This window comes from Phaenicophaeus curvirostris, chromosome 3, assembly GCF_032191515.1.
Source record: "Phaenicophaeus curvirostris isolate KB17595 chromosome 3, BPBGC_Pcur_1.0, whole genome shotgun sequence".
Classification (NCBI taxonomy): domain Eukaryota; kingdom Metazoa; phylum Chordata; class Aves; order Cuculiformes; family Cuculidae; genus Phaenicophaeus; species Phaenicophaeus curvirostris.
Window position 1 is genome coordinate 51,787,886 of NC_091394.1, and position 26,734 is coordinate 51,814,619.

At 39.2% G+C, this 26,734-nt stretch overlaps 1 protein-coding gene across 6 annotated transcripts in view; it reads right to left on the minus strand.

The window, feature by feature from the left end:
* Nucleotides 1-26,734, minus strand: part of CHST9 (carbohydrate sulfotransferase 9) — a 94,941-nt gene that overhangs the window by 5,481 nt on the left and 62,726 nt on the right. For 4 of the 6 annotated variants that reach the window (XM_069854012.1, XM_069854010.1, XM_069854011.1 and 1 more), the window contains one exon: nt 13,314-13,351. The exons of 1 other annotated variant lie outside the window; for it this stretch is intronic. In XM_069854012.1, the coding sequence (XP_069710113.1) occupies nt 13,314-13,351 (38 nt within the window). Of the gene's footprint in view, nt 1-13,313; nt 13,352-19,418; nt 19,450-26,734 lie in introns of those variants that run through there. One more of the 6 variants, XM_069854014.1, reaches the window with a different exon arrangement.

Here is a 26,734-nt window from a genome sequence, read left to right on the forward strand (position 1 = left end):
TTGCTTCCCCTCTCCACTTCTTCTTCTTATTGATACACATATCCTGTAGTGAATACAACAATACTGGCTAATAAATGCTATTCTAGGCTCCACGAGAGACAGTTTGCTTGCAGTAAATGCTTTCTGTAACTTTCTATATCTAAGAATTGGAATGAATACTGATATTTTTCAAAAACACAAATGGCTGTTACATTGCCATAGAAGTTTTGCAACTCAAAAAAACTCTGTTTGAACCTTCCTATACACTTTCCCGATTAACTAGGTTAGTAGCTGGGAAAGATTAGATGAATCGAGAGATGTATCAAGCGTTACTTTGATGAAGACTGTTTAATTAGAAACTTTTCTTGGGAAACTAACAGAAATTCATGACTAGATAGTGCCATATTTTTTAAGCAAAACTACCTGACAGTCTGGCATATTTATCTGCAACCATTCTTATGTGTATAAGAAAGCTGAATGCCACACATTCTGAAAGGATTTTAATGGTTTATGATGATAGGCTTACACAAAGCAGGTGCCTTTTCTGGCTTCCTCTTGGTGCCAGTGACTTTTCCATGCCCATATTATGACACTTTGAAGAACATCTACATGTTCTGTTGATTTTTTTTCACAGTGAGAACAGGAAAAGAAGAAACTTGCAAAAGCAATAAACATTTTCTTTTTTTTTTTAAGAAAACCCTTTTCCATTATAGCTACATTCCTAACAGTCTAACCCACAAGCTGCTGAGGACCATTGGTCTCAAAAATGCCTGAACATACAACAACAAAAGGTGGCGCACATGTAATCCCATACCAGATGCTAACTCTGGATCCAGATTTTCCCATGCAAACAGTCGTTTCCAAATTCTTTGAGCCAAATGTCCAACAGCAGGCTTTCTAAAGAACTCCTCAGTTTGGGAACTCCTGGCATGGAAGATGAACTCTGCATACACCTCGGATAGATGCAAGGCTGTCCTTGAGACGTGCTGACAACCTACACAGTAGGTTATGTGCATTTCATCCAAGAATTAAAATCCAGTGAAGTGTTGCACCCTTGCCAGTAACTCTGCAGAGTCCCTTGTTCTCTGCGTTAACACATTTGAAAGGAAATTAAGAAATGGTCCTGAGCCTAATTTAGAAGAATATACACACAGCCTCTCTCCCCCTTTAGCTAGGCAAGAACTGAAGACAGATTTAAAAATTAGTTTAAATAGAAGGGAAAAAAAAAAGGAATTTAACAGAGTGTTAGTGTGCTGTTTGGCTACTGGAAGGCAACTGCATGAAGCTGCTGAAATAAAAGGCATAGAATCATAGAATCATAGAATCACCAGGTTGGAAAAGACCCATTGGATCATCAAGTCCAACCATTCCTATCAAATACTAAACCATGTCCCTCAGTGCCAAGTCCACCCGTCCCTTAAACACCTAAATCTCTTGGGCTGAGGTTTGAGTCATTACTGGGTCAATGGATTTTTTTGACATTTTTATTGCTAGAGATTTCTTTCTCCCCCATCCACAAAAAGATTTCTCCTCACTGTAAAAGTAAGCCACCAATACATTCTTCTACACCCGCTGAAGCTGTCCTTTCCTATAATACTTTCACAAGCCACTGAGGTAGAAGTGATTGACTACTGCCAGGAATGTCTAAGACTCATCTACTTACCACTTCGTGGGACCTCATCTAGACAGTGTGCAATTACAGCAATGTGTCATGTAAAAAGATAACGATGTTTTGGAAAGGATGATGTTCCAGCACTGATTTACAAAGATTTACAAAGATTTAACAGCCTGCAGTACTGACAGTGCTGTTTCCTGAATGCATTACTGCTGGATCTTCATTTTTACTAACAAGAATAATAAAATTAAGTGAGCTCAACAGAAAATATTGGACAAGTAATAGTGGAGGAAAGAAATACCTTGTTTTATTTTGTTTTTTTTTCTGTGCTGTCAAATAACTAAGTTGTAAGCAACAGTAATGTGTGGTTTGGTTCTCAGTATCTAGCTCATACAGCTTCTGTTCTAGAACATCCTTCCTGAAACAGTCCTTTAAGACATTTTTTGGGAGCAAACGCATGAGTCGCCTGAGAACCCACTGTGCTCTGTTTTTTACTGTGGCTTGTGGTTGACTGTTGCAGGTTTAAGTGCCCTGAGGACCCTCTTCACACTATTATACTGAAGAGCTAATATGGTGCCCTGCAAACACATGGGTACTCAAAGATGATAAAAACTTCATTCCTTAAGAGCACCTCCTTAAGAGGTGGAAATATTTTTTTCCAGGTGAAACTTAAATGAAACAATTATTTAGAGGACAGAGCATTTATGTTACCTTATCAACTCAGGCCCCCCCCGAGTGATGAGATGACAGGAGTTTGGCATACATGCTTGGAGTATACTGTATCTTTGCTTACATCCCAGACCTTTGGCACTAGGTTGGCTCATGCAGTGCCAAAGTTCAGCATGAACTGAGAGCACTAGATACTGTATTTGACTGTATAAATTTATTTCTTTATGTTGCTTCTTATGTAGGGATTGTATTATAATGATCACATAATTTTAGGACCTTACTTGTTCCCTGGGATCAATCTGCAGAAAGCAGACAGAGAAAGGCTCTTCTGAGACACGATTCATTTTCTGAGTCACTCTCTCTTTCCCCATTTACCACGAAACACATGAAAATCAGTTTCTTAGTTTAAGCATTTAGACGAAGGCAGCTTGAATACTGGAGGGCTGTAAAAGAAACTTCCTCTTTCTTGGATTATAGGTACATGTGAGTCTTCAAAAAGCTAATATATAGTTTCAGTCTAAACTTCATTTGCTTAAAATAACAAGTTTTCCACATAACTGGGCACAGCTAGAAGGATTTCTTCAGTAGAGGTTCATGATTGTGGCAGATGGTTAAGAACTGAAATGTAGTTGAAATATGAGGAAATGTTTGTGTGACTCCTATGTTCAGCAAGCAAGTGAAGTCTGGAGTTATTACTACCTCACATTAACTATAAAAACATGTAGAACACACATATGTGGAAGTTTTCATAAGCCTGCCAAAAGTAAAGATTATCTTTACCATTTTTTGTGCTAGAAGACTATCTGCAAATTATAGTTCAGAATGCCCGGCTCCTCTACAGTGATGCTACTTGTGCTAACATGTAAATATGCTCGTAACTTTCTCATATCATAGCAGCTGTGTAATGTTGGTGAGCTGAACTAATCCCTACAGGAACTCCCAAAGGACAGACTCTCTGGGCTGGCCACAAGTGACAGGAACTGTTTGCTAACGAGGTGCTTCACTTTCTGTGCAGTGGAGATAAACCTCTTGATTCACCACTTGTGCTTAAAACAGCTACTCCAGAGGTATGCACCACTAAATCCCCATCTCCCAATGGAATAATGCTACAGTCCTCACAAGTCAGAGTTGACATATGTATTCCTTGTGAGCAATGCAAGTTTAGCAGAGGTACTTCTGTCAGAGATACCTTTTGGTTCATACACAATTCCATTATGGAAGAGAAAAAATTAAACAACTGTGCTTTGAACTTTCATAGTTCTTACTGCCACTAAAGCTCTCAACAGAACACCAAATAGCAGCAAGCTTATCTTTCCTCTGAATTAAGATCTTGGAGTATTTTGTGTTGAGGCCTGTATGTTGTCCCAAAAGGCAAAATCTTACTATGACAGACACCATGTTTTCATATGAGATGTGTATCCCTAAAACACATGTACTCGTACTAAACATCTCCAAGATGACTAAATGAGCTGGGGGGGAAAAAAGGGAAGAAAGAAATGAGTATACAAGCTGCTCAGGGCTTCCTGCAGATACTAAAAGGCAAACTTTATCATTTGTAGCTGAAATACAATTAGGTTCAAGGGAGGTACCTGTAAGCATGAAGCCAGACACAAACGAGAATGAGTGATTGTAGTAAGAAAAAAAAATACTGCATGTAAATTTTAATTAATAGATACCAGTTATTTTAAATGCTGCTGTATGAATAAGTGAATATTGCCCCTTGAATCTGTTAGCAGAAAGACTGGCATTTCACTGCATCGTGACTTAGAGTCTGTGCAAGGGCATAGATAAAGTGAGCAAAGAAGAAAAGGATAGAGGGAAAGATTACTTTTTTTTTTAATGCAGTGTGGCCAAGTGTCAGGAAATGAAGTTCTGTGGAAAAAAATGAAAGAAGAGTACTAAACTAGAGCTGGTTTTGGAGAACAACCCAGGCCCACAGGCAATGGAGAAATTGGAGAGGCCCAATGGGTTAAGATGAATAGTAACTGATCATAGTACCATTGAATCATTAAAGTTGGAAAAGACCTCTAAGATCATTAAGTCCAACAATCAGCCAAACATCACCATGCCTTCTAAACCATGTCATAAAGTGCCTGCCACATCTACACATTTTTTGAACACCTGATAATGGATTATAGTAGTAGTCCTGTCCAATCTAATGAGGGGGCAGGAGGAACCCATTTGTCTCCATCTGAGACTCTCACAGATAGATCACTGCTGGCTTTGCCCAGGGCTCCTCTCCCAGTCCCCTGTCTTCATCTACAAAAAGCACAAAGTCACCCACACTAATGAAGCAAGACAGCCTGCATGAGCTGCTTCTACAAGCTGATTCATGTGGTCAGTAACTTGGATAAAGGAAATTAATCTCTACTTTTACTTGCCAATTCTTGTTCAAATCTGGAATTAACTCCTTCTGCTTCTGCCCTCACAGTCAAAGCATTTGGTTTCTCCAAAACACACTCAAAATGAGGATAAGAAAGATCAAGACATGGTTAAAAGAACAAGTACTGAGAAAGATGCTATTGTTATCAGAAACTAAGTAACACGCAACTTTGCATGACAGATTAAGATTCACCAAGACAACTGCAACTAATTATTGAAAATAAAAACAAGCATCACATTTCTTTATTAGTAATAAAGAAGTATTTGTCAGGATCAATTGATAGTAATGATAAATTGGCTTCTGGATAGTGCAGTGCTAATTTTACTTCTCCAGTCTTCTCACAACGGTTTCATGGGGCTGATTCTTTGCAGTATAACTTACAGGCTTGTAAATAAGCACAGAGCCATTGTAGCCCAGACAGGTTGTGTTTGGATACAACTTGCATCCAGTTTGCATGAAGCGCTTGTCTCCAGATGCACAGCTAAGGTGCACTGCAAATGAAAGACAACTTTCAGACCACGGACCACTTAACATTAGGCCATATTTAGCTCAACCTCCTTCCTATCAGTTGCACTTGTTTTGGGTAGAGGTAAATCAGTATGTTCAAACTGCATTTAATTATGAGCTCAACCCTCCTCCACTGTGTATACTCTTATAATAAAACCTAAGTCAGTGGACAGAAATCTTCATTAATACTCACTTCTGTACAGAACAATGACATAGCAAAGCAGCTTAAACAACCTGAAATTCAAAATTGACCCAAACTAAGCATGCAATACTCATTTTACAAAGAATAATGTCAGAGAAAGACTCTTGGGTTCTGCTCACTGGTAGGTTTACTATTTGTATATAGGGAGTTTAAATCTGAAGTTGGCACTTTCACATGATCTCCTTATATTACATATTGGTCTCTTGTTTGAGTTCACTAAATAATGTTAATGTGCCTTTTTTTCGTAACTCAAAGCACAGCAGCAAGTCAAATAACCTGAATAGTTCCCTCTACTGACAAATGCAAATCTCAAAATGGTTACTTCCAAGTACATGGTAATTCATGTACACAGTTACTTTATGAAGAAGAAAATAAATAATGCCTTTTGCCTTTTCACAACTCAAGCCAGGCAGGCATTTTTGAGCACATTTCATATTTCGAACAGCATCTGTTTTCCTCCCTAAAGACAAGGGCTGATGCCTGAGGCTAGACGCCAACATCTTTTTATTCAGAGGTATTAGAGACCACGTCCTGGCACAGGGGAGGCTTGGTCCCCATACCTGGTCTTGACACCCACTCTGCACAGGGGAGGGTTGGGCCCCATTCTCCATCTGCCTGAGTAGGCATATTTCCTGGGAGGGTGATCTAACTGCTGGGCATAAACCCTGGAGGTTAACTAGCCCTGCAAGCTAGGACTGAAACCCTGGCTCCCCTCTTACAGGGAGTGATGTAACCACCAGACATACGATAAGCCTCTCTCCCTAGTTCAGTTTTGTATACAGGAGAGACATATCATGAGTTTTGCACGCAGCAGAAGTTGTAGGACTGAATTGCCTTGAGTGCATTAAGAAAATGAACCTGGATTTCCTTGTCTCAGGGAATCACTGACTTAGTTTCCATATTACAAAGACTGCCTGGCATACCTGTAATTCATGTGGTCCAAAGTTGGGTACCAAATCCTTTCCCCAATTACTTTAGAGGAATTATTTCAGCTGCAAATGTCAAGACGTTCTTACAAGTGGCGAGATCAATAATGGCCTAGTTTTGGAGGAGTTTCAATCATGTTTCCCCATCCCATCCCTCCTTGGCCAGAACTTCCAGTTCTTTCATGTACCCAACTGTCAGCAGTGGGCAATGTGACATGTCATCTTCTGCTTAGTGCTTGCCAGCCAGCCCTCTGCCCTCTCCTGGAATGGATATGGAACTGAAATATCACTGATATATCAATGAGGACAAAATTTCTCCTCTGATCAGCTGCCATCCTTCACATCACAGAGCTCTTCTCTTATTACTGTGTCCAAGTGGGCTAAAATTTTCCCTGGCTTCAAACATTACTGCAGGAGGACTGAGATGGAGATGGCCTGGCAGCATGACTGGACAGGCCTCCCTAGGGCACCCAGGGGATTTACAACCAGCGAAATATAAAAATTAAGAAAATAAACAACTGTACTTCTTCCCCTAAAAAAAACCCGCTATCTCCTTTGAGATGACAGGCCTGTAATATAATGCTGTACTTCTGCTTACATAGCAGTATTTCTCACATTAGTGCTGTGATAAGATCCACAGGGATATTTTGCTAGTAAATAGAATCCATTTCTATCTTGTCGGCAAGTAAACACACTTATCTTCCAGCATAAATGAGACATTTTGCTCTTTTAGAAACAGTAAAAAAAGTTTGAAATCAAACTAGGCTCAGATAAAGAATATTAATCTATATTTAGGCATGAAGAATTCCATTTCCCCTAAATTACTTTGGAAGAGACAATAAGATCTCTAGAGGCTCAAAGCTTTTTCCTCTTAATCACAATTAGCATTTAATTAAATTTAGATGACTTTATTGGTAAATAAAAAATTAATAGAAATATATAATGCACTCCAAGTTGGCAAATATCTCGAATCTGTGTTTGCCTATATTCACACACTTTTAATCAAGTCCATGTGTTCAGTTTTACAGAAAAATATATTAATATTTGAGAATTTATTTCATTAATAAATTACTATGGGACAAAATAGGCTGTGAATTTACAAAGAGGGTTATTCACTGCACACTCCTTCCTTATACTGACTGAAAGGTAGCACACTTTGTTTTCACTGAAGGGGGCTAACTCATGTTGATCACAGGTAAAAGAAAATATCCTAGTCTTTACCCTAGCTGGTGAGTCTGTGAAACGGGTTGCCCGGGAAGTCATGGTTGACCCATCTCTGGAGGTGTTCAAGGCCAGGCTGGATGGTGTTTTGAGCAACCTGAACTAGTGGCAAGTGTCCCTGCCCATGGCAGGAGAGTTGGAACTAGATACTCTTTAAGGTCCCTTCCAATCAAAATCATTCTATGGTTCTATGATTCTATTCCACAGCAGTTTTTTTTGCATAGCTATCCAGTTGGTATGCATTAATCTGCAAGGGTTGCCAGAGATGACCAATGTGTCATCCAAACACTAACTAGTTCAAAGCACCATCCCTCCTTGAAGTAGAGGAATGACAGGAAAGTAAAGTGCTGTAGTTAAGCGTAGGTGAACCAGCCAGAACCAGTGTTTGGTTTTATAACTTTGAGCAAGTCCCTTGACCTTCACACTTCATTTTTCCACATCTGCAAAACAAGGAAAGATAATAATTGTCTACCCCATGTGAATATTGTGATTCTTAATTTCTGATTAACACTGCTAGAAAACCCTTGACATTTTACAGAATGAAAAAGGACACTTAGAAATCTGAGAATGAGGATTGCAACTCAGCTTCCCAGCCTGTACTGCCCTTCATTGCTCAAACTGCACACCATTTATTTCAATAGTTCTGCTGAACATCCAGTCTTCTTAGTCCGTTGAACTCTCCAATGCTTTTTTTTTCACAAGAATCATTCTGCATAAAATTAAAGATATTTTTATCTTCACACACTGTATGTACATTCCTGTCTATACAGCCTGAGAAATGGTTCCCTCCAAAATCATACTGAAAAGGTTCTCAAATAAAAGTGTCTGCTGTTCTTATTTGGATAATACTTCCTCTTGCATTTTTCTGATATTCACTATCTCACACAGTACTATGCATTATTTAAACAGTGAAGAACTATTATGTTATCTGAACTTGAAGGGGCAGAAGACAGTATAAGGACCAGATCTGATCAGCTCAGAAGAAAGAAAATAAAATGTGTAGGGCAAACCTGAACAATTTTTCCCATCCAGTTTTGGTATCTGATCAAATATCTGAATGCAAAATTAATTTGAAAAGAAGAGCAACTTCTGCTTACTGGCAAGCCACATGTACAGGGGAAACAGGAGGGATCTCATAATCAATAGGAAAGAGCTCAGAAGCACCCATCTCAAGCACATGCATATAAACAAGAGAGTGCCTACAAGTCAGCATGATGGGCAAAGCTCTCATACCTTCTCTGGGAAACCAGCATGGCTGGCTGCCTCTCCAGAGTGCTTGTACACTACTGTACACTGGATGGGAAGAAAACAGGAGGAATTAAAGCTCTGTGTGCAATGTCAGTGGGAGTAGAGAGATGAGATGGGACAGCTCACAGGACTGGAGAGATGCCATGGATGGATATAGGCTCTTCAGGAAGGGCAGGCTGGGATGGCAAGGCAAGGAGTCACCCTTTCAGTCAGACAGCAGTGAAGACACATGGAGCTCTGCCTCTGGACAGTGGAGAGCTTGTGGGTCATGACTAGAGAGCAGACCAACATGACTAACACTGTGGGGTGCATCTGTGACAGAGACCCTGATAAAGAAGAAGTACTACATGGTATATGGCCCTGGAGAGTACAAGGGTCCAGGACATCTGGGTGAAGTTCAAGGATCACCTTCTCCAAACACAAGAATGGTTCATTCCCATAAGGAAGAAATCAAGCAAAGGCAGCAGGGTTCTGCACGTGTGAAAACAATTAAACATAAAAAGGAAGCATACCAGAGGTGGAAACTGGAACATCTGATGGAGGAATATAAAGACATTGTCTGATTATACAGGAATGGGGTTAGGAAGGCCAAAACCCACCTGGGAGGGATGTGAAAGGCAACAAAAAAGACTTTCACAGGTCTATCCACAGCAAAAGGAAGACTAGGGAAAATGCGGTCCCACTGCTGAATGGGGTAGGGACCTGGTGACAAATGGCATGGAAAAGCTGAGATACTTGATGCCTTCATTGCCTTGATCTTTACTAGTAACAGTAGCCTTCAACAATTCCATGCCTTCAAATCCTATGGGAAAGTCTGGAGCAAGGAGGACTTCCTCTGGTGGAGGAGGAGCAGGTTAGGGAATGTTTATGTCCATTTTGTTTAAATAAGTGCAGAGGAACTGATGGGATGCACCCATGAGTGCTGAGGAGCTGGAGGATGTCACTGTGAGCCTATTCTTCATTACCTGTGAAAGGTCATGGTGATGGGGGAAGGTTCCTGAAGACTGAAAAAGAGTAACTGTAACTCCTATTTTCAAGGAGGGCTAGGAGGAGGATCAAGTAAACTACAGGCTGTTCAGCTTCACCTCAGTTCCTGGGAATATAATGAAGCAGGGGATTATTCCTTCAAAAGTGCATTTCCCTTTGCTGAACTTCATGAGGTTCCTGTTTGTCTATTTCTCCACCCTGCTGAGGTTCTTCTGAATGGTGGCACACCCATCTGGCATCTCAACTACCCCTTCCAGTCTTGTATCCTCTGACAACTTTCTGAGGGTATATTTTGTCCCATCATTTTGGTATGTAATATAAAAGTTAAACAGTATTTTATCCAGCTGTGACCCCTGGGGTACTCCACTGGTGATTGGCCTCCAGCTGGACTACGTGGTGCATACGTTCATGAAAGGGAAATCATGCCTAACCAGTCTGATAGTCCTGTTTGATGAGATGGCTGGCACAGTCAGTGAGGGAAGAGTACTAGATATTTATCTCAAATTTAGTAATGTTTTTGGCACTGTCTCCCATAACATCCTCGTGAAGCACAGCCTACATAAGTGTTCAGTGAGTTGGACTACAAACTGGTTGAACTGCTTAGGTTCAAACGGTTGTGAACAAAAATCCAGCTGGAGGCCAGTCACTAGTGCCCCAGGGTTGATGGTGGGTCCAAAACTGTTTCACATCCTTGCAACTGACTTTACTTTAGCAGAAGGTGTACGCACACTAACATTACATCAGAGCTACAGTTATCCCCAATTCAAGCCTAGCCATGTACACTGCTTCATCACATTCCTTCTGTGCTACTGTTATGCAGAAACCCAGCATGCAGAAAGGGAAATGCTTTCTAACTGAGATGTTAAAAGAGTAAGAGAATGATATGCCACTGCAAGAGATTCTGTCTTGAAGAAAGAACTCCTCAGGGACAGAGCAGTGGACAGGTATTGTAGAGCACTCTCACCAGCCTCCTCACTCAACCTGCAGCTTCACTGCAGAAGGGACAGGCTCAAGTCTCAGCTCAAACACAGTTGAGATTTTAACTTGCAAGTATGACTGCAAACAACTTCAGCTTCTGAATGCAAGCACACATATTCTTGCTAGTCCTTCAGAGCTTCTAAGTGGCACTGGGCAAAACCACACATAGGAGTATACATTCAGACCACAATGCAGACAAATCTGAGTTGTAAGGATGAAACATAAGGGACTGCCCTCAGATACATTTTGACTGGTGGTCTGTAATGTGTTTTTCAGTCAAGACTGTTACACAGAAGCACAAGCTTTATTCTTGTTTCCTTGTATTTCCCTTAGCAGTAGCTAACGTGCTACAGCCAATCAGGCTTTCCTCCATCCCTTCTCTGTTTCACTCACCTCTCAACAAGACATTTCCTGCTACTTGCCCCTTTGCACTCCTGCTCCTGTCAAGTTGTAACATCGTTCATCTTCTGCAGAGCCACTTCTCCCTCACTTAAATTTCTGGCAGCCAGTTTAACTCAAGTGTTGCTGCACTGACTTAAAGGGGACTACAGGATCTCAAGTCAGATAATAATCTTATCCTGCACATAAAATTTCAAGTTGGTATTGAAAGTAAACAGAATCCTTCTATGGGAGATATTCCATTAGGATCAACCCCAGATTAAATCCTTTATTTTAAATAATATTACTACAAACCAAATATGCAGTGCCTCTGCAATCTTAGACTTGAAAATGAAATTTATTTCTAAGTTGAAACATTCTTCCATTTCTTGTAAGTCCAAAGGAAGTTTGCATGGAATGATGCATCACTAGGTTCACTAGGATCCATTTAAAAATGAATGTCTACCGTGTATCCCCAAACTAACTTTTACTTTATTTAGACACACCCTTCACCTTATCAAGACAGCACTTTTCCTGCAAAACTAGATGTTCTTAAGTTAACTGCAGAGAGCTAGAACAAGTGAGGAATTTAGAGAATGGCAAGGTAGTGGCATCCAGGAAAAGACCAAGGCTGTATACACAAAGTACAGCAACTAATCCACCCAGTGCAACTGTGACAAATGTCCTTTTTATCACAATACAGTCTTCATCAGAAAAGGGTAAAGTCATCCACAGAGCTGATTTTGTCGCAGAAAATATGCAGAATTAGGTCTCCAATCAGCCATTCACAGCCCTGTCAATGTAGCCTCCAGTTCTGTTTTAAAAATACAACTGCCCCCTCTTCTGGCCAATACGGACACCCAAAAGTGGTTTTGCAAGACATTTCAGGCTAATTTTTAAAGTTTAGTTTATAAAAGCTAATTAGATTTGGTTTAGATTATAAACTCAGTCAAAGCACAGAACTTCCTTGAAGTTTCAAAACGTTTCTACTCTTACTTAGAAAAAGTGAAGTCAATCCTTTGCTTATGTAATGCTGTATTCTGGGCTTAATATGTTCACCCATCAATTTCTCAAGATAATGGGAAGGCTGTAACAATTGTAGATATTACTTTGTGTCACAGAACCAAACTTCCCGTAAGTTTCCAAACATGCAAGGGCTTACTTGGTCAGGAGCGGTGCCTGCTCTAGCCACTGAAAGTGATACAGTGCCATCCGTGCCATGCTCTGTCATGGCAAGAGAAAGGCTGTTAGACCCAACCAGGCTGTGCATAGCCTTAGGTGCTCAGTCACCTGGCGGGTTAGTCCTCCAACTAGATGATAAATTCATGAATAGCAGTGACCTAAGGACACCAATGCCTCAATTTATAGCTTGCAAGGAAGACTACTTAAGAGACAGTAATTGCTGGTATACAAATATTTCAATGATTGCTTTTTAAGTGACTTTTGAAAATAAATCTCATGAACAATTCAGTTATCCATTTACAGGCCATCTGGATAATGGCATTCAGTAAGGACAAGAAGTCAAGAATGAAAAGCAGCACAATGCGTCTGTACAAGTCAAGTCCTTCCAATCTGGAAGAGCATTTAATGAAGGAAAGTAAACCCCCTTTCTGGTTAGGGGAGATTGGTTTTTCCAGTACAGTTCCTATATCCTTTTCCTCATGCTGAAATGCTTAACTGCAATACATAAAGGTTTTTTTTTCCTAAATACTTACTTCTTACTGATGCAGTAATAAAGACAGAAAACCCATCCACAAGCAAATCACAGTTTGGTGAAGTCTCAATGAAAATTCACAGAAAAAATGAAATCCTAAATGATGTCAAAAGGCATCACTCACAGGTGCTGCATCCGTATTTCATATCAACAGCTTTCTGTTTTTTAAAAGGAATACTACCAAATAGGAAAAATATTGCTTTTTTTAAAAAAAAAGCATAATTCTGTGCTACAAAATTTGATACTAATGAACAAATTAACTCTAAGCTTTGTCCTTTCCATCAACACATTGAGAACTAAATGCACCAAATTGTTTAAATGGCTGTTCCTAGGCTTAAATCAAAATGATGGCTACTCTTGTGAATTTGACACATCTGCAAAGCCGGGCAGTTGTCTGACATGTGGCCGTTAGCATACCTGTATAGTTAACATTATCCTCTCTGCAATTGCTACAATTCTTCTACATGAAAAAATAAGTAATAAGAAGTATGAAAGTGTCAAAATACCTGATTAATTATCTGCTGTTGCAATTTGTCTCCAGACTCTGGAAGAGAAAGAAAATAATTCTTTTGTGCATATTTTAATGAATATGATCATCTACATACAGAACAAAACACAGCGAATACAGCAAAAAAAACCCCAAATCTTAAAATTAAGAAATGGAATTTAACATGCACCAATGACTTGAAACTTCAAGACAGAAATCCACCTAAGGTAAAAGAAACACAGGACCCTCTTAAATCAAGATGTGATAAAAAGAAGATTGAGACAGGTGGCCAATCTTGCTAACCTGGTACGCTACAAGGAATTACAACATTCAAAATTAAGACAACAAATTTCAAATGTGTGCTATGAAGCATCTTAATCTGTGAGACGTACTTCTGCACATATGCATGCCTGAGAATCTGGTAACATCGAGCTCAGGATTTGACCATTGGAGGAGAAAAGCAGCTTCTGCCATTACCCTAAAATAAAAGCAGAGGCCTGTGCCAAAACTGAGGTTAGGCATCAGCTGGCTCCAGGGAGAAATTCTATCCTGATAACATCCACAAAGTGGAGAGTTGAATTATGGTCTTGCTTCCTAGGATTCTGGCCTTCTGCAGTGTCCTTCAGTGTGCTGCTGAAGATGTGATCAAAGCCTACACAGAACACTGCTTTTCTGCAGCCATCTGGGACTCTAGCAGCAACCACGTCTCAAACCTATTCTTTACTGTTAGATCAAAAGGGATAGTAATTTCACCTCATTTACTGTTCCCATGCACTAGCTGTCAAAAGGGGCAGCTGGTATCAATTACTCTCCCTTTGCTATTGGAGACCATCCACATGTATTGGGGACAGTCAAGAATTTCACACTTACCTATCCAGCTAGGCTACATGTACTCAGAGGGCGTTTTTTAAGTAATAATGATAGGACACTGTTTACAATCTGTCAGCATCACTATTAACTGTCAGAGAAGCCTGTTTCTGCCTAGTATGGGCAGATGCCTTCTCCAGCACTGGAAATGATACTTCATTTCCACAGAATTTTTTTGTACTGATATGTGTGGCAGATAAAATATTTTAAAAATTCCTAAGTTTTAAACACATTATAAAGACCATATTAACTAAAGGAAAAAGTTCTTATCTACTCATCCCTGAGAATGTTCCTCTTCTAAAGGAAAGCATTATAGATAATTCAGATAAAGATAATCACCTTAGGCTATATTATGAGATTGTCTGTTATGATAATTATTTCCTGCATGCTTGTGTTGTGTTTTTATTTGCTAAATATAAAAATTTCGCTTTATTCATTAAACATCACTACCCCACCCCCCGCCTTCCATTTAGGGGAGACTTGTCAAAATGTATTCCCTTTTCACTGAGTTCATCTTTGGGAGAAATATAATTTATTCTTGCAACTAATATTTTAACCAAGTAGATTGTTGGTAATAGAAGATTAAAGGAGTATGTGTTTTTAGCATTCTCTAATGATATACAAGTTGCTAGGAAAGCAGAGTGTTTGAAATCTCTGGTTAGATCAACACTATTTTGCTCAAAGGTTTGTGGACTTTGAATACTGATGCTTTCCTGTTTCCCAGTACATTTGTTTTTAGGCTATTTTGATTCACTTTAAAGGAATTTTAATAACTTTCTGTTGACAGCATGGACAGCTGGTCCTGAGAATTAGTGAAAATTCACTTACTGACTGAGGAAGGAAGTGACATCAATGAATTTCTAAAGTCAGCCCAGAGGGAAAAGTGCACTCCGCCAGAGTAGCCTTTCATGCCACTATATTTCCAGTGATGCCTCAAGATGCAAATTGCATTATCAATCATACTTGTGGTTTCTACCTCAGATAAATATAAAAATGAGCTGAAAGACTGGGAAAGACCTTTGTGGCCATTCCTGATGTTGCTAAGAAAAAAGTGAAGAAGAATTTATGGTAGTTCTTTCCTTGCTTACTGTTAGTTCTTTGTTTTGGTGATATAAATACCATAGTATCAAGGAAAAGGCAGTTGCAGAAAGGTCTGTATGATATACCAGTAATGATGACATGGGTTAAACAGGACAGAAATTGACTAGGCTGTTAAGGATAGAAGAGATCAAATTCAAGGTCACCAGCAAATTGAACACTCTGTTCTCCATTTATTTGCTAGATGATCCCTGTCCTCATCACAGAACAACTATGTGAATTTAGCACAGTCAGCAGTTGTGCTATGAAGAGGCCAAGGTCTGTAATAAAAAGGACGCTGCAAATTAGGGTGGAAATACATTGGCACCATTATATGGGGAACCCTGCAAAGTCCTGGTATGTACCATACTTTTGTTTTAAGGACAATAGCTACAAATAACATGAACATATGCAACATCACCTCTTTCTCAGATGAACAGAATATTATCTTATTTTCCTCTTCCTCACTGGTAATAGTTCATCATTAAGTTAAAAAGAGAAATTATTTCAAAACCAGCAACTACCATACAAAAATGTCCCTCTAGAATTCAGCTTAAAGAGAAAGGATTTTAAAATGTGCAAGAATGCTATGCTGTGACAACATCTATAGCAGTGGAAGAGAGTTCAGTTTCCAATTGATGGTTCACAGTAGGGCAGTAGAAGGCTTTGTCATTGAAAGTAACCAGAATTTTGTTTGCTCTGCTTTTTTTTTTTTTTTTTTAAAAAAAAAAATCTCCAGAGTTCTCGTTCAGTGACTAATCACTATCTGTGTTTTATTTATGGAACCCTCAATTTCAAGAAGGATGTTTCAGTTTAGATGCCTTGTGATCACTTGTGGTGACCATCAACATTCACTAGAAGGATACAAGAAGCACCACTAGAGTGAATGTTCTAAATTCAAAAGGCATGAGGTAATGGGATGCTGATAAAACCAGAACTGTCAGAACACATCAACCACTCCCACAAGTAACACCGTGTCAATCTCACAAAATGCAGGTAATTCTTGAGACTTACCAGAAATTTCAATACCGATAGAACTGCACATACAAAATACAAAATTTATGACAGTTTTCCCAGAGTCACTGCAACGAGGTAGTAGCTTATGCAAGATGAACGAATACATGAACATCAAATTAAGTGGGTAATTTAACTTGTCATCTGGAAATTTATATGGAAGCTGCCCAGCAGGTAGCTGGTGTAGTCCAAGAGACATCTTCTGCAACTCAGATTACATGTGAAATGCTTATTCTTCTATATTTCTCCTGAAATATCCTTTTCTTCTACCTGTCATCTGGCAATTTGTTCCTAAATGGGCTCAATAGTGCCATCTGAGGAGCCTTGAAAACACAAGTAAATGAAAAGTGTGGTGTATGAGACACAGACTCAGGTTGTTGCTGTAATCAGACACATTTATTAAAACAAAGGGATGCTATTTATACTCTTAAACCCAGATGTTACAATCGGTTGTAATTTCCCACTAAACTAAAATTCAGGGCTACAGTATTAAATGTAACAAACACAAGGTCAAAGCACAGAGTGCAGCAATGCTTACATAGCAATATATTGTTATAGTTGTACCAGAGAGCAAAGCATGTTTTTCAGTAGCTCTGTTCACTTCTTCTGCTAATTCAGCAGGTGGTGGGTTTTTTTCACTCACTGCAATCAGACATTGTGTATCTCTTTCCTCCACACAAAAGGACTTAATCACAGACAACTACACTTCACTTTGAGTCAAACAGTGTATTTGCCAGTACAAGCTATGATTTTTATTCACTGAGGCTCTGCTGTCCTGCCACTCTAAATAAGGCTAAACTGGTGCAACTGGATTCCAGGATGGGGACTGGAGAAACAGTCCTCCCTCAGTTCATATTTAATGATTCTATTTTTTCTCTCCAGATGCAAAAAGCATAGAACAATACTTTTACGTGGTTTTGGATGGCTGAAACAAATGGCCTTCTTGGGTTGACCTCAAGCTATATCACTTTAGAAAAAAAAAATTATAGTAAACATTCTTTAAAAGATTTCTCTGTATTTTCACAGACTAATTAGTGTACTAATTACTGTTTCCAGGGCAAGTTGGGTTTTTAATTTTTTTTTTTGGTTGCTTGTTCATATTATAAGGAAGTTTACCTTACTGAGAGGAATAATATATGCTTTTCAGTGTAACTGACCACTAAAAGACACAATTGATGCCATAACTGATGCTGTCATATGGAACCGCAACACTGAGTCCTCAGCCTCAAACACAGAACTTACGCAAAGAACACCACGTAATTACGCACACTATGCACTGCTTACCTCTATACAAAGGAATGTGATATTTGTGCAGGTTTACAGATTAATCTGCTGTAATTCCTTTTAATGTTAAACTACTTCCAGCTCAAATATAATTAAGATCACCAAGTACAAAAGATTCAGATTGGAAATATGAGTACACTCCAACAGAACAAATAACAGCTTGATGCTGTTTCTTATGTTCAAATAGTTGGATACATTAAGGATTTTGACAGCATGTTTGTCCCCTATGCAGCAGAAGAAAAAGAAAAGGTTTCATTTCAAAAGGCAAAAAAATACGCCTGTATTTAATTAGAGTGTAAAATCCCTTAAATACACAGAGCTGCCAATTTATATGACGTGACTGCTACAAGTTCTAGCAAGAAAGGATTTCTTTCTTTTCTCCTCACAAAAATAAAATCCCAATTTTTACTTTAAGCAACAATAATCAATAAAATGAAGGCTTTGGAATAAAAACTTTGTTTCCTTAAGACTTCAGATAGTCCTATTAATATTTGTGGCATGGCAGTAAGGCACGGGACAAACAGAAATTCTGTGACTGTCTCTCTGTTTTCAAGTGTTTTCCAAGAGTGTTTCCAAGAAGACTGAGAAAAATGGAGAGGATGCCAGGCGGCAAAGGAGATCCTTAGCCTTGCTCAGAAACAGTGCTATTCACTTAACTGCAAATGGGAATGACACTACTAGGAAATCAGTTTCAAAGAGGGAATTAGATATTCTACTATCGGTTTAATTTTGGTGTTTTTTTTTTTTTTCCAGTTCATGACAGAAACAATATCAGCTCTAGATTTTACTTTATTTTTACAGACTTAAACAAGCAAATACGCAATCGTTTTTGATATGATCCATCCCACTTGCATTACTGGTTTCTTAATCTACCAGAGCAAATTCTGAGAGGTGAAAGGAAACCAAAGCACTTGTTCATGACAAACTTCTGCAGCAATTTCTCATGGCACCAGAACCTGAGGAAGAAACGCTCAGGTGTGTTTTTCAGACTTATAACAGAGAAGGTGTGACATTAACAGATCATCTTCTGTGAAAGCTGGTAACTTGGCACACAAAGATTAAATATTTAGGGCAGAACCACACATATCCTATAAATTAACTGGAGAGTATCTGAGATCTGTAAGCAACACAGCTCCTGCAGCTGTGCATAGCATTTCCTCCTTCTAATAAGGAATTCAGAAAACTGAAACTGCTCATATGAAGCACTGCCTGCAAAACCTAGTTTAGCTTACTTTTGTACCTCTGTGATAATTATGCAACTGAATATGAATACAGTGGCCTAAAATGTATTAATCACATCTTCATGGTATTGCATAATCCTTCTCAGTTGTCACAATGCCAACTCATAAGTTGTCTTGGCAGTAGGAAACATAAAAAGAAACCCAAGTTGATACTGATTGAAGCAAATGAAGGAAAGTTGGCCATCTCAAAACACTGAAAACCCTCACAGCATTCCAAGGTCTCCTTAGCTAATTTTTCATGATTACTTTTGATATGAAAACAGGCCTTTAATTGTCAGTCTCTAATAAGGATGTAGAGCTGTTCTCTGGAAAGTTCAAAGGACCCTGGGAAACTAAGCATTTACGATAGCTCAAGTAGCCAAATGTCTTGTGTTGATTAACATACGCCATTCAGTTTCCACCTAACAAAGTCATAACAAGAAGAAATCCAAAAGGAAAAAAACAAATTGGATTGACAAAGAAACATTAGTCTTAATAGGACTGAGGGCCCTCATTCATTAATTCTGTTATGTGTAAAAAGGAGATGAGAGTGTTACTCATATTCATTCCTGAACCAAATCCTTCATTGACACAAACTGTTTAACTGTACTTATGACAAGGAGATGTTAGAAAATAAGTTAACTGAAAATCTGAAGTTTTACCTGCCCTTTGCCTCATCAGCATTGATAAATATTTCCAAATGAGACAGAATTGGCAGGATGCCCACTAAGAAAATTAGTAGGCAGGCTTGTTTGCGAGTTTTCTTCTAGAAGTTTGTGTTTTATGTATCTGGGAAAAGGGAAAGCAAAAATTTGTCACCTTTTTCTTTTAAGTATGGAGAATTTTAGATAATGGAAACATGCCAGACACCATATTTGGTTTTAACACAACGCAATATTGATATCATGGTTTGGGTGCTTTTCAGCTGAACATACCGTACATGCATGTATTTGTTTCCAATACCTATTTGGCATTCATTCTGTATCTAACGACAAGAAGAGTTTGTTTCAATTTTTGTTTTACAGCTCACTTGTGGAACTGCTGTGAACTATTTTTTCCTTTTATCCCACTGCTTCACAAGTTTTTCAGATTCTTGCTCTTAAGGAACTGAATGAAGCAAATAATGGATTCCTAGTCATCTGCAATTAGGCACACAAAGATCAGTAAATTATGGCTTAGCAGATGCATTTCCTCAAACTCTATCTCCATGTGATCCAAATCCTAAGGTAGAAACTGCCTCAGTTATGATGCTGCGAGGGACATTGTTTATTCATTTGAAATCACATGGACCACTAGGCTCCCCTTTCATGTTGCTACTTATGTATGGTGCTTTATATTATGATTGCCTAGAGGACAAGGGCTTCTACAAGTACATCAATCAAAAGAGGAAGGTCAAAGAGAATGTACTCCCACTGACAGTTGGGAATGGTGACCTCATATCAACAGACGAGGAGAAGACTGAGGTACTCAACAACTTTTTTGCCTCAGTTTTCACCGATAACTGCTCTCCTCACTGCCCCTGGGTCATGGGATGGCAAGATGGTGGCCAGGGGGATAAACCCCCTCCCAATATAGAGGAGAATCAGGTTCATGACCACCTGAGGAACCTGAACACTTGTAAGACTATGGGACCTGATGAGATGCATCCCAGAGTCCTGAGGGAATTGGCAGATGTGGTTGCCAAGCCACTGTCCATGATATTTGAAAAGTCATGGCAATCAGGAGAAGTCCCTGATGACTGGAAGAAGGGTAACATAGTGCCCATTTTTAAAAAGGGCAGAAAAGATGACCCTGCAAAGTACTGACCAGTCAGCCTCGCCTCTGTGCCTAGGAAGATCATGGAACAGATCCTCCTAGAAGCTATGCTAAAGCACGTGGAGGACATGGAGGTGGTTAATGGCAGCCAGCACGGCTTCACCAGGGCAAATCCTGTATAACCAACTTAGTGGCTTTCTATGATGGGGTAACTGCAGCAGTGAACATGAGTAAACCCAATGGATGTGATCTATCTGGACTTAGGTAAAGCCTTCAACACTGTCCTCCACAACATCCTCCTCTCTAAATTGGAGAGATATGGATTAGATGGGTGGATGGCAGGGTGGATAAGAAACTGGTTGGAGGGTTGTATTCAGAGAGTAGTGGTCAATGGCTCAAAGTCCAGACGGAGATCTGTGACAAGTGGTGTCCCTCAGAGGTCCATACTGGGACCAGTGCTGTTTAATATCTTCACCAATGATATTGACAGCAAAATTGAGTGCACCCTCAGCAAGTTTACAGATGACCCCAAGCTGAGTGGTGTAGTTGCCACACCAGAAGGACAGGATGTTATCCAGAGGGAGCTGGACAGGCTGGAAAAGTGGGACTGTGAGAACCTCATGAGGTTCAACAAGGCCAATTGCAAGGTCCTACACCTGGGCCAGGGCAATCCCCGTTTTCAGTACACAGTGGGGGATGACGTGATTGAGAGCAGCCCTGCAGAGAAGGACCTGGGGGTACTAGTTGATGAGAAGCTCGACATGAGCCGGCAGTGTGTGCTCGCAGCCCAGAAGGCCAATCGTGTCTTGGGCTGCATCAAACAAAGCATGGCCAGCAGGTTGAGGGAGGTGATTGTGCCTCTCTACTCCTCTCTTGTGAGACCTCATCTGGAGTATTGTGTGCAGTTCTGGAATCCCCAACGTAAGAAGGATATGGAACTGTTGGAACAGGCCCAGAGGAGTGCTACAAAGACGATCCAAGGGCTGGAGCACCTTCCCTATGAGAACAGGCTGAGAGACTTGGGCTTGTTCAGCATGGAAAAGGGAAGGCTCCAAGGAGATCTTACAGCGACCTTCCAGTATATGAAAGGAGCCTACAAGGAAGCTGGAGAGGGACTATTCATAAAAGCCTGTGGTGATAGGGTGAGGGGGAACAGATATAAGCTGGAAAAGGGCAGATTTAGACTAGACATTAGGAAGAATTTCTTCACCATGAGAATGGTGAGACACTGGATCAGGTTGCCATGGGAAGCTGTGGCTGCCCCATCCCTGGAGGTATTTAAGGCCAGGCTGGATGGGGCATTGGGTAACCTGATCTAGTGGGATGTCCCTGCCCATGGCAGAGGGGTTAGAACTAGATGATTTTTGAGGTCCCTTCCAACCCTAACTATTCTATGATGACACATTATCTGTTAAGATGCCTTTTTGACTATGCTCAATTGCTTATGCTGTTATCTTCCACAACATAGGTTTCTGGGCTTTGACACAAAGGAAGCTGTTTCCACCTATCTGTTGGTCCACTGCAGTTTCCCATATCAAGGTGTTTGGTATGTGTTATATGAGGGACAGTTGACCCCGATTTCTTTCTGCTGAAGTAAAACTATCTCGTGTTTATGCTTATGTTACACATGGTAAGATCTGTCATGATGGAAATGACCATGGAGAGCAACTATAGCTTGAATCTACATATTCAGAAACTGCAGAAGTAAAGCTGAGGATATCCAGCTATCTCTTTAATATACCCTGTTATGGTCTTAGGCAGCTGAAGCTTTGTATTGCACCCACAGTAGAGCTGAAGCATTGCAGTAGCTTAGCTTTGGTTTTGGTTTCTGTCCATATTAAGAACATAGGGTTGTCCCCACCCAGACAAGGAATGTGACTGCAGTTGAAATTTGCAGCCAGATTAACCATGTGGAGTTATGAAGCCATATAGAGTCACGAACATCCAATCTGACATATCCTAAAAAAAGTCAGCTGTTGGTTTCTCAGTTGCAGTGAAGATGAGTTGATAGGACAGTGCCAGTTACAATGGGAAGCAGCACACAAACTCCTACAGGGTTGTGCCCACAGAAGCTTCTTTTGACTCACCTGCTAGAACAATTGCACCATAAACAGCTGAGCTACAAAGTTTCTCTGATGTGAATCAGAAGCAGTGGTGTGTGCAATATGAGCATGCAGCAAGCCCAGACGGGGTTGAAAAATCCAGCTTCTTGGCACTAATTACAAAGTAGAGTCTCACAGCATGGAGAAGTCTTAGTCTACAGTTTCTGTATTTCAGAAATAAAAAGGAGATTAATTGTCTATATAACAGAATGCCAGGAAGTGACCAACGGTGATGAGAGCAAATATTCTTTCGATTTACTACTCATTCTAAATTATGCCTACATAAATAACCTCTGCTTGTTTCAATCTGCCATGTTTCTTTGTTTAAGGTCTAAATGTGCCACTCTAAGGCATAATCTTAGCACATTGGCCTCAAATAACTTCTCTGAAATTATTCCATTTGGAAGTAAAATATTCCCCAATGAGCATGTGATACTTAGAGAAAGACACTACCCAAGTTTACAAGGAAGAGGTTTTTACATGCATAAAAATCTGGAATTAATCCACTAGTAAAGAACAGAAGGAAAAGGTGAAATGGGAGCCCTTTGAAACAGTACCTTAACACCTGGAAAATTAAAAAAATTCACTAAACAGGATAATTTTATAGTGAAAGAAAACTAGGAGGAGTTAGGCAAAGAGAAACAAAGCTCCGATATAATTTTTCCTGATGCATGATTTTGAATTAAGGTTGGTCAGACACAAACCAAAAACCTAAAGCAATCAGTTGCTGCAGGGAGTACAAATTTATCTACGTTTGGTATAACTAGAGTATGACCTTTCACGACCAACTCTTTTGCTTCAATTCAGCTGTAGTTATTGGAAGTCATTTGTAAAAGGTCATCCATGACTGAGAATATAATATGAATCCAAGATGCACAAGGGTTCAGGTTTGTGCTACTCAAAAGAAATTGGGGAGAAGAGGAGTGAGAACCTCAGGTACTGCTACAGATTCAGTTCTCAAATGCATTTGGATAGTTTTGCAAGATTATGTAAACTAAGTAGCAAATTTCTGATATAGGAATATGAATTATTAGAGAATACACAGTTTTTACATTTGTCATTGATGATTATATTACTGAAATGCCACCAAAGGAGTTTATATTACCAAATAAGGATATTTCTCTGCTTATTGTAATTTGTGTCAATTTTTGATGTCTAGAGAACCATATAACCTCTTCTTCCCCCTTTTTCTCCATTCTAAGAAAAGAGTATGGATGTTCAGCTGTAATTGTTTTAAACAAATAAGGTTCTTGGGTAAAGATAGTTTATAGCCCTATTAAACGTGAATATCTGACTTTCTGCATCCATGACTATAGTACTGCTTGGTTATTTTATTTTATTTTATTTTATTTTATTTTATTTTATTTTATTTTATTTTATTTTATTTTATTTTATTTTATTTTATTTTATTTTATTTTATTTTATTTTATATTAAAAACAGTACTAAGTGGCTGATATTTTAAGGAGCTCCTTACATGGAGGGCCTATAATGATGCATGAACAATCCTCAGCAAGAGAAGTTCAATAGACATCTAAAAACATTTGTCACATTCTTTGAAAAATTTCCTGAACATCAGAAAATTCAAACTGTAGTCTCTATATCAACAAGGAGGTTGACTAAAGAAACAAAAGATACAATAATTTATAGGTTGAATTAAAAGAAAGTTCATATAAGAGGGAACTGACAGCTGTTATTTAATCAAGATCTTATGAAACCATCTCCCCCAAAATCCAAACCCAATTCAGAAGGCCAGTCTGTAAAGGATTCACCATCACTATATGAAAGCACATATAAGCCTTTGCAAAAAGTATTCTACATTTAATGTCTTAAATCTGCAGCTCAAGCTTCTAATCTGCCCTACTGCTAACTTAGGCTAGCTGAGTAGCAACTGAGTGTATACTGCACATACTGTAGCTTATTGCAACTGTCTCCTTTCCCACAGTTGAAACATCCTGAAGCTCCAAGTCTCACAAACAGCACCATACTCTGCTTTGGAAGCAGCCTTTTGCTTACTTTAGAAATACCCATTGTGCCTCCCTTTGTAAGCCATCCTTGCTGTGCCAACTTGGATATCTGCAGTGCTTAGAAGTGGAAAGCAGAATGGGTTATGAAGTAAGTTGAAATCATGATGAGAAGTAAACTCACATAGGTCATTGAAAACATGGTGAAATGTTTCCTTTTAATTAAACAGAGACTGAAAGTAACAGCAGTAAGGTACCCAGTACCCAGAAACTGAGAAGTACCCCAATGCTAAAAGCATAAATGACGCACTGTACCAGTTTAATTCCCTGGAAAAGTCTAAGTAGATGATCTCAGGCAGACTGCACCCTTTTCATGCACAGAAGGGTAAACTCTCCAATGGGTTTTAAAACCACACCTGCAGGTTTTGTACATGCAAGCATTTTCTTCCCACAAAGTATACTGTTGCTGCTTGCAAAAGACCATATGTATGGACAAAAAGCTGGTACCTAGGTACAATTTGCATCCACAAAATGTGCAGGTGCAGTTTTATGACGACCTTCAAGAAGAATGTGATCATATAGCACGCACATATTATTTACATAGCAGCCTTCAGACTACTAAGTAATCTTCCCATAGGAGGTGCCAAGCCTTAGCAAAGGGAGGTAGAATTTACAGCTGAAATTGCAGCCATGTTCATGGCTGGCAGACTGATTTAATAGACAAGACAACCCAGTCCTGGTTTGAAAACCATGCATATGTACCAATACTGGCAGTGATGATAATACCCCAAACTGATGGTATGATTAATGTGTCTTCTGCAAAGGTGAAAAGGGAATTCCAAGTAAGTCCTTAGCAAGAAGTGATTAAAGCTGGACAACTAAAACTGACTGAAAAAACCCACCTGTTTTATCCCAGTGAACTGTATTCTTTTTCAGGCATTAAAAAATAATCTTGTGTGCCTGACGTGAATCAGCATGTGAATTACTGACCAGGTTAGCTTTAGCTAACAGTGACAGTCATAATATGTCGCCTTTATTCACACGTAAATTACTAATTCCTACTGAACTAAGCACTTGGGATGAGATGTTTCTTTCCCTCTGACAGGAGAACACAGCCAATATTGTACCTGAATATCAGCAAAACTTAACATGTTACCGGCTTCTTGCGAACTACAGAGGAAAAGACTTCACATGTTTCCACAGATTAAGGTAAAAAGACATATTTCCATTTAGCATATTATCAGTCCTTATTTGTAAATGACACAATTCTGTATATGAAACCTAAATAAAGACTTCGAAAGAGACACAAAGGATGTGAAAAAATTCTCTTCAAATTAGAAAGTATTTTGGATTAAAGCCATACCAATTGCTATTACTTCAATAATTACTGAAGAGTAAAAAACCCAATTTGACAGGACTGAACTTCCTGTCCTCTGAGGGATCTAAAAAAGAAAATGTGATAATTGAACAACCACTCTCTCCCCCTCAACTTCTGGGCATCACTACCATACCTACTGCTATTATTAAAGTGATTTGTGTGCTTTGGATTCTTTACAAAATAAAAGCTAGATCCAATTATTGCAAGTATGAGAAGCAAATCTTCAGAAAAATTAATTTTACATCTTGATGTTGCTGGCAGTGAGTGCAAGGAGTGACCAGCATTTCTAAATGAATAGCTGATTAGCCGTACAGCCAGAGACTCCAGAATAGCAGAGCTGCAAACAGCTCAGTTGCAGATTTCTTCTGTTCATACAAATATATCAATAATGTTCTTCCTTTCAACAATACCTTTTGTCACTTTGAGTTACAGATCCCAAGATTGTAGCAAAAAGAAATGGAAATAGCATCAAACTGAAGTTAAACATAGTAACAAACCCAATACAATAAAGGAAACTAGGCTTATAGATCACAAGAGAAAGCCTACACAAACAAGTTACAAAGAAATCCCTCAATTTCAGTTCTAATTTCTGAGAAGAGAATAGACCAATTCCATTAATGCAATATGGACTTATATTTCTTTACTGGAAAATAAATGGCATTGTGCCACCACCTACTCATACTCAACACCCAAATAATCTTGGCTAAAAATACCACTTTAGACAAGCTACAGGCACACAAATTTTGTAGGTTTTGGTTTCATGATTGGCTTAAGTGGCTCA